Source organism: Sus scrofa, chromosome 9 (genome assembly GCF_000003025.6).
Source record: "Sus scrofa isolate TJ Tabasco breed Duroc chromosome 9, Sscrofa11.1, whole genome shotgun sequence".
Lineage (NCBI taxonomy): Eukaryota > Metazoa > Chordata > Mammalia > Artiodactyla > Suidae > Sus > Sus scrofa.
Window position 1 is genome coordinate 27968197 of NC_010451.4, and position 9299 is coordinate 27977495.

A 9299-nucleotide genomic window follows, 5' to 3' on the forward strand; every position below is an offset into this window, starting at 1 on the left:
GAATGCTGATGCTGCTGCTGTTCTTGGAACTATCGATCTACATGAAGACTACTGCTGATAGCATAAGAAGGAAAAAATAAAACATACCCAGGACTCAATCTTAGCTTTAATATTAACTGGTATACTTTTGGTTGTTAAGTAATCACTTTTAATGTTCTTCCAGAAAAATATACCCAATAGTTACTGACTACTTCACTATATTGGATCTTATCTAACAGAACTTTAAGGTTCTTTTAGGATCCTGTTATAATGAAATCCAAAATAAATAATTATTAGGCTACCAATACAGTCAATGTCTGATACAAGGTGCTAATAATCAGGTCAAGATTGGAGATTCAACCTATTAGCTGGACTTTGTTCTCCAGCTATAGTTTCTACCACTAATCCTGGCCAGCTGCCTCAGAGGATATGCCAAGAGTCACAAAGAGAGTGGATAAGAATGTATGATTGGGAGTTCCCGTAATGACTCAGTGGTTAATGAATCCGACTAGGAACCATGAGGTTGCAGGTTCAATCCCTGGCCTTGCTCAGTGGGTTAAGGATCCGGTGTTGCTGTGAACTGTGGTGTAGGCTGGCAGCTACAGCTCCAACTACACTCCTAGCCTGGGAACCTCCATATGCCTCAGGAGCAGCCCTAGAAAAGGCAAAAAGACAGAAAAACAAAAAACAAAAAAGAATGTGTGACTGGATACAAATCTGTCACCACTACTGGAACAACCCAAAAGGATATTTCCTACCGACATACCACCTCTAAGTAACCTTCGGGCTGAAACTAGATATAAGACCTTGCAACGAAATATATTTTATCGTAAATGCTCTTCTACCTCTTCAGACTATAAGCACCATCAAAATGCATGGAAACAGAAATCCAGGATCTGCTGTTTTCAAATGATGATAATTTTAAGGAAGACATTCAATTCAAAAATGTAATTAGCTGGAGCTAATTCTTTTTTTGTCTCTTTGCCTTTTCTAGGGCTGCTCCCACGGCATATGGAGGTTCCCAGGCCAAGGGTCTAATTGGAGCTATAGCCGCTGGTCTACGCCACAGCCACAGCAACGTGGGATCCAAGCTGCATCCACGACCTACACCACAGCTCATGGCAACGCCAGATCCTTAACCCACTGATGGCAAGGCCAGGGATCCAACCCGCAACGTCATGGTTCCTAGTTGGATTCATCAACCACTGAGCCATGACAGGAACTCCATGGAGGCTACTTTTTTTATTATATTATGTGCACCTCCTCTTTGATTTTTTTAAAATCCAAGTTAAACATAAATATGGGGTTCATAAATGCTAAAAAGTTTATAGGCTAAAAATCAAGCTAAATAACCTAAAATACCCCAAAATATCTGAGACAAATAATGGTGCCCAGAGTAACTAGAGAATGAGGATACACATAAGATGAAAGAAATACACATTAAATAAAACGACAAAGTAAGTGAGAAAGAAAGAGACCAAAGTAATCAGGAGCAGCAGATGGAAAAGCCAGTAGGCTAAGGGAACATAATGTTGTGAAGACAAACAGGACTGGGCACAGAAAAGATAATGCAGCCAATAAAATAGTTGTGACTAGGCAGGCCACATTCCACATAAGAAACCCTTTTTAATCCCTTGAGTAGAAACAACAAAAAAGACAATTGGTAAATATTCAGCCAACATTACTTTATTCCAACATTCACTGGGCATCCATTTTGCTCTGGATTTATTAGCACATGACTACACAGAGTGATAAGGAATCAAAGAAAATCAAGCAGTACTTTTTATAACAGGGTTCAAACTGAAAAGTGGAAAACCAGATTAAGGAGGCAGAGAAGTACTAATACAGTGTCAAATTCTGCTGTATAACTTCCACAGTTCCGAGGCTACCATATCCAGCCTACAGTATTGCTTTGTCTACAGCCTACTCAAGAATCAGAGCAAGACCAACAAGAATAAAATTATGGAACAGGAGTTCCCGTTGTGGCTCAGTGGTAATGAATCCAACTAGCACCCACGAGGACATGGGTTCAATCCCTGGCCTCACTCAGTGGGTTAAGGATCCAGTGTTGCCGTGACCTGCAGTGTAGTTCGCAGACACGGCTCAGATCCAGCATTGCTGTGGCTGTGGTATAGGCTGGCAGCTACAGCTCCGATTCGACCCCTAGCCTAAGAACTTTCTTATGCTGTGGGTTCAGCCCTAAAAAGACCAAAAAAAAAAAAAAAAAATTAGAATACAGCCAGATTATAAGTGTGCTGAAGTGAATTTTTTCACAACTCTCTCTCTCTCTCTCTGTGGGCAGGACATGTGTGATGAACAGACAAGAGCAGGATATACAAAAGCTGCTGCACAGCTCACTGAAGTAGGCAGTGCCAAGCAGGACTCATCAAAGAAAATTACTTTTTTTCAAAGATGCAAGATGACATAACTGTAGCTGATTAGGAAACTGCTATCTGAATGTCATATTAAGAATGAAATTGCTTTTTTGTGACCAAAGACATCAGCCAACGATGACCTAGAAAGCAAAGCTAGAAGCAATGGCAATCCTGAGCAGACTACAGCCTTATAGCTATATATAGACTATAGACATGCAGATATCAAGACTCAAAATACGTTTAGTGTGAACTCCAGATCCCACTTCAATGTCAGCCTCCCAACTTCAATGTCATTTTCCCAACAACAGTGGGCAACCACATGGGTTACTATACGATTTTTCACCTTCCCATTTCCCAGAAGAGTGTAAAACATTTTACAAATTAACACATTTAAATAGAAATATTTAAGATGAATTCATCTAATAGTAGAAGTAGTTGAAGAACTTAAAGATGAGCATATCACCATCGGTTATAAATGTGATAAGACTTTTTGCCAAATTGAAGATGCAATTCTAATTCCAATTTTCAAACAAATAGGAAGCATAACATAATTTTTTTTCATAAACAATTTTCCAGAGTTCCCGTCATGGCTCAGTGGTTAATGAATCCAACTAGCAACCATGAGGCTGCGGGTTCGACTACTGGCCTTGCTCAGTGGGTTGAGGATCCCCCGTTGCTGTGGCTCTGGCGTAGGCCAGCGGCTACAGCTCTGATTCGACCCCTAGCCTGGGAACCTCCATATGCCGAAGGAGCGGACAAGAAACGGCAAAAAGACAAAAACGAAACAAAACAAAACAATTTTCTTTGTAACTAAACTCAGCAGAAATGTGTTAGTGTGTGAAAGACAGTCTGTAACACAGGAAACAGTATTACTAATATTCTGCAGGAGATATGAGAACAATTTCACAAGGCAATTTCCTAAATGAAAACGAAAATTTCCCAATTGTATAAAACAAACACATAACCACAATTAAAGGGTGAGATTTCTGCAAAAGGCTGAGACAATACAGTTCAAACACCAATATTTTCCTTTATCATAGGCTAACAACAGTAATAAACTTGATCTGGCTAGCCGCTTAACACAGCTATTATAACCATACTGTCCACCATCCCTGTGTATTAGAATCACCTGTGATTGACTATTACCCCAGATTAAGTTTAAAATTAAGCTTTCTAACAATTGTCTACAACGCAGCTATTCTACAATGTTGATTAAAAAGAGTGTCACAAATAGGTGTAATGATTCAGAAACAAAGATATGAAAGAATTCAGTAAGGTCAATTCCATTCAGTAGCCATTCAATAAATGTTATTTTTCTACCTTCCAAAGAAGAGGAATGAAAGCTGGCATTTTACTCCTCATATTTTCATCCAGAGAGGCTGAAGCTAAGCTAACATACTCTAGTCCAAATTCAAGTTCTTAATTTTCTCAAATTCATATATAATATGTTTCATTAAGAAGTTACGATATTTATAAACTTTAAAGTTGCTGGGTTGTTTTTTTTTTTTTTTTGGAAATAAATGTGCTTAGGTGGCAAATTAGGTACATTAGTTTGTAATAATAACACACATTTATTTAGTGTAATCCCAAAAATCCATAACAGGAGTTCCCGTCGTGGCTCAGCGGAAAGGAACCCAACTAGTATCCATGACAATGTGGGTTCAATCCCCGGCCTCGCTCAGTGGGTCAGGGATCCCGCGTTGCTGTGGCTGTAGGCCAGCAGCTACAACTCAGATTCGACCCCTAGCCTGGGAACTTCCAGGTGCCGCAGGTGTGGCCCTTTTAAAAAAAAAAGCAAAAAAATCCATAACAAAGGTTATTATCATTAAGTATTATCATTAGGATAAAGTATTATTATTAAGATAAAGAATGACAGAATTTTAAAGCTCCAAGGGACCTTACCGGTTTTCTAGATAAACCCCCTTATTTCCAAAGATGAGAAAAATGCAAATCAGAAGGTTAAGACACAGCCCAAATCACTGGCTAAGCCAGGTCTTTAAAAGAGACTGAGCCTGACTTAGCACTTTCTAACAAGACTATGCTGCCTCCTGTGGTTCCAAATCCTCTCACTTGGATGAGATTACTAGTTGCCACATTTGTCTTTACATTCTATCCTGAGCCACAGTTGTCATTTGTAACTTTCCCATAAAATTATAATTTTCCAACCTGTTTCCTGAATGATTTGACAGCTGAGTATAATCCCCAGCTTTCTAGATTTCATAGTAATAAACATAAACCTGAAAAATACTTGAAACAAGTATACACTATACATAATCACACAAAGAAAAATTTTTCTCTCCTGGGTATTCAATCTACAAATTCAAAAATGCATTTAATAAGCATCTCTGACAGACAGGGTCTCTGTTAAATGCTGGTGATATGAAGATAAATAAGATATACTCCTCATCCTCAGTAGTTTATAGCCTAATAGAGAAGACAATTAAACCAGCAATTACACTCTGCTTGTTAAGGACGCTGAAAGATAGCTGGGCAGGTTGCTATTAACCAGTATAGGAAAAGAATCTAATTTAGAATGGTGGGACCAGCTTATGAGTTCCTGAACAGCAACAGGAAAAAAAAGTGGTAGTATCACGCAGGTTTAGCAGAGTCCAAAATGAATTATGAGACACAACAACTTCAACTCACAAGGAAAAAAAAGAAAATTATGTTTTCACACAATGGCTTAGTAACTCTCTAATAACTATTTCTTGAAAATAATTTGATTTCATTGCGGCTATATAACAATTACAAATCTTTTTAATTTCCTAATAAAATTTTAAATCACAATCTGAAAACCCAAAGAAAAAAACTGCATCAGAAACATACATATGTAACATTTACGACAGCTCCCTGCGAAGCTGCATACTAAAATTCTGCTCAAAATTCCAGGGGAAAAAAATCCCATTTAGTACATGAGAAATAACCTGGAGAACCGATGGCCCAAGAAGGGAGAAAACTACCACTCATCAGTTAATCAGGAATAATGACTTTCAGCTGTAAGATTTAGACCAGAAACGCACAGCGGTGGGGCATTTTTACTTACATTTAAAACAAAGTTGGGGGGATGGAGATTGGAGTGTAAGGAAAACTGTAAAAAAAATAAAATAAAATAAGAGAAGGGAAAGTGAGGAAAAGGTGAGAAAGAACCCAAAAACCAAACGACGGATGAAAGAAAAACTAAAGGCTGGTTCTGGAAAGAGTGGTCAAGAGACGAAAAAAAAAAAAAAAAAGGCAGGGAGGAAATGAGGGAAAAGGGGAGAGAGCTGGGGGAAGGGCTGTTCCAAGAAATGAATTTAGAGGCAATAAGCGATCAGAGAAAGCAAAGGAATGGCTCCTGCAACTGCGAATAAAACGACATGAGAATATGGGGGTGGGACTGATAAAGAAGCAATGAGTTTTAATCTCCTCTTTCCCAGTCTCCAACCCCCAGTGAGGGAGGAAGAAGCGGTTTCCAGTCCTAGGAAAGGAATTCCGGCGCAGCCTTCTTGAACCAGAATCCAGAATTGGGGTACCATCCAGCAGATCCCCGGCCCCTCTCCATCCCCCTCGGACGCTAGGCGGGGCCCTGGGCGTCCCGGTTACCTGGACAGGGAATCCACGCTGGGCGGCCGTGCTACCACCGGCTGGGAGCCAAGACTCTCGCAGCTCGAGCTTTTCTCCATGGCTCGGCGGGGATAGCGGGAGGAAAAAGCTGCAGCGACCTTCTCGGCTACCGGGCAGAAGGAGCGGAGGGTGGAGTGCGTCGGGGAAGGACCGCGGTCAGGCCCGCGCCGGCCCGGGAGGGAGACCGGAAGCGGCCATGTTCCCCCAGCCTGCACCGCGCGCGGGGGCTGCCGGGGAGCCGGCGGACCCCGCGGCGCCCCTCGGTCGACTGCTTTGACGCGGCTCGCGCACTTGCGCAGTAACGGGGCGGGGGGGAAAGGCAGGTGAAGGAGATGAGCTGCTAATATCACTACCTACTTCGTAAGAGTTGTTACTGGATGGAATGGACTAATATGTATAAACAGTTTGTAGCACCACTTCAAAAACGGTAGCTGTAGGCAGGGAAGCTATAGGCAGGGGGCAGAGAAGTAAGACGTGATTGATGTGAGAGGGTAATGTGAAATATATGACAAGTAGGGGAAAAAGTTAATGCTCATCGTTCTATTTCCATTGCATCCCTGAGCCAGCATTGTAGAGAGGGCACTAGAAAAGAAGCTGAAACTTTAAGCCCTGCTGTGATTTGAATTGAAGTCTGTGTGATCTAGAAGTATCTGAAGGAAAAAATCACTTTGGAATTAATCCATTGTCCACACAGAAAGGTATGGGAAGAGGAAATGGGGAGGGAATTGTTAAATGTACCAAAAAATTAGACACATATACCACTGGGTGCAGTGGTGTCGGATAGAGGGCAAACTTGTAGGGATCTTTCCCTGCCCTCTCAAATTCCCAGGCAGGGCAGGAAGGGAGGGGAGAGTAATAGAACTGTGATAAGAGAACAGGAACTGGGTGAAGGGGAAATGCTTCTGCTGGTAATTTTCTGTTACAGAGGATAAAGGAAGGACATAGAAAGGATACCAAAAAGAATTTTGTTGATTGAGACTGAGTCTCCATCACCTGACGTATATGGTATAAAAATATGCGAAGATTATTTTTGTAAAAATTTAGCCAGTCATTTTATAAACAAAACAGTTCCCTGCTAAGATAAATGGCATTATGTTGATTTAAACTAGATTTAATGTATACTGACAACTAATGTTTTTAAGAAAATCTTGAAGTGTAGGGCCAGTGAAATACGAATTTGCGAGTACATTCCCCTGAAAAACCACCAGCCTGGTTGTGTTCCACATAAACTAGGGTGTTTATTAATATGAATGAACATACATTTAAGCAAAAAGACTTGGCCTTTCTCTTCCAGCTTGGCAGGGACAGGATGGCATTTGTAAAGAGATCTCATTTGTAAAGAGATCTTAATTGTATTTCTTAACCTTAACTGATAGGCAAAGAGAAGAGGTGTTTGAGAATTCTTAACAAGCATAAACATCTACAATGAGTCATAAAAGAATCTGCTTATTGCTTCTCCACCCCTACTTACCCTCCAAAATGCTGGCTCACTGTCACATTATACCTTGACATAGATTTTTCCAAGCTAAATTTGGTAAGGACTTAAATCCTTAAATAGTAGACCCATATTCTTTCTACTACTCAGTTAATTTCTAGCAGCATTGCCTTCACAGAGCGCTTGAAACCATCTGCCTGATAGTATAATAGTTTGTGTATGTGTTTATTTGATGATTAATAAAGAACAATAATGTTAAGTGTAAAGACTTCGAAACCAGACAAATCTGAAATGGAATCCTGATTCTTTCACATACCTGCTCTATGATTTTGATTTCATTGCTTCTCCAAGACTTAGTTTTCTCATTTCTAAAATAGGAATTAAAATACCCATATAATGTTTTTTTTTTTTTTCCTCTACACAGAGTTGGTTGCACAGTAGGTTCGGTAAATGGATCCGTTGCTCTCAGATCCTATTATGCTATATTATGCTATTATGTTCTTCCTCTGAACTTATTGCTTTACTGCTTTCTTTTTTGGCTACACCCATAGGATATGGAAGTTCCTGGGCCAGAATTGAATTCACGCTGGAGCTGTGACTTAAGCCACAGCTACAGCAACCCAGGATCCTTAACCCACTGTGCCAGGCTGGGGATCAAAATGGAGCATCCACAAAGACAAGCCCAATGGATCATTAATTCACTGCGCCACAGCAGGAACTCTCTATTGCTTTACTTCTAACCTAAATAATAAAACAGTAACTTCTCAGAGTGAACAACAAAGACTACTTTGGTCTCAGCTACACATTAAGTTAGTGCAGAATTCTTTTCTGTCATGTAGGCTGCTATGTCAGGTACCACCAAAAAGTCAACTTAATTAGGACTTTTTGCACCACAGTTTTCTCATCTTTTAAAACAACATTTTAGCCTATCCCAAGTCATTCAGGAATTATCATTATAATTAAATTACAGTCTAGGCTCATCTCACCTATTAAATGGTTAGCTTGAGACCTTCCCAATTTGCCAAAAGTTATTTTGTCGTTTTTCCTCTTTTTTAAGGCTCACCTGCAGCATATGGAAGTTCCCAGGCCACAAGTCAAATCAGAGCTGCAGCTGCTGGCCATAGTCACAGCAACACGAAATCCAAGCTACATCTGCAACCTATACCATCCATAGCTCTCGACGACAGATCCTTAACCCACTGAGTGTGGCCAAGGATCAAACCCTTGTCCTCATGGATCCTAGTTGGGTCCCTTACCACTGAGCCACATGGGAACTCCCCAAAAGTTATTTTCTTACTTGAAATCTAGGCCTGTGTTTTTCATATTATCTATGGGAATAACCAGTGTTTTGTTTTTTAATTTCCAAACCATCACCAACAATGCTTTTGTAAATTATAAGAAAAATTAATTACTAGAAAAACAAAGTTTAAGAAAAACCAAAGGCGTGCAAAATACAAGGCCGAATTTTTTTCTTATATTTAACAGTTAAAAAATTACTTTATAAAAGTTTCATACTCCACATTAAAGTTTCTAAACATCTGTTCTCAATTCTGTCCTCATGGTAGACAAGAAATGCATAGTTCATGCACAGTCACTGAATGGCAGACAATAATTTGAACAGCACTGATTTAGATCTATAGGTTTGCTGCCAATCAACTTGAATCAGAATAAAGAAATAAACTTCTCTTGAGATATTAAAACAGTGGGATATGAGTAAACAGAGGGATACTTCTGTGTTTCTTCAAACACATTTGCCAAAAACATAATCCTTGGAAGGATCAAGTGTGCATAAACCTTATGCTTAGCTATTTCTATCCAAAAATGTAGGTTTTTGATATTTTGGTTTGGAAAATTCCACTTCTAGTATAGAGGAGCAAGCATCTAACAGACTGAGCTTTCCACAGATA

The 9299-nt window shown here is 39.9% G+C and overlaps 1 protein-coding gene across 5 annotated transcripts in view; it reads right to left on the minus strand.

The window, feature by feature from the left end:
* The window catches only part of MTMR2 (myotubularin related protein 2), a 110114-nt gene extending 103862 nt beyond the window's left edge, over positions 1-6252 (minus strand). Inside the window, exon 1 of one of the 5 annotated variants that reach the window (XM_003357252.4) lies at positions 5937-6252. Coding sequence is in view for 2 of the 5 variants with exons in the window: in XM_005667262.3 (XP_005667319.1) it covers positions 5937-6016 (80 nt within the window). In the remaining 3 variants the exon portion in view is untranslated. Of the gene's footprint in view, positions 1-5397; positions 5580-5936 lie in introns of those variants that run through there. The other 4 variants (XM_005667262.3, XM_003129797.5, XM_013979304.2 and 1 more) reach the window with 4 other exon arrangements.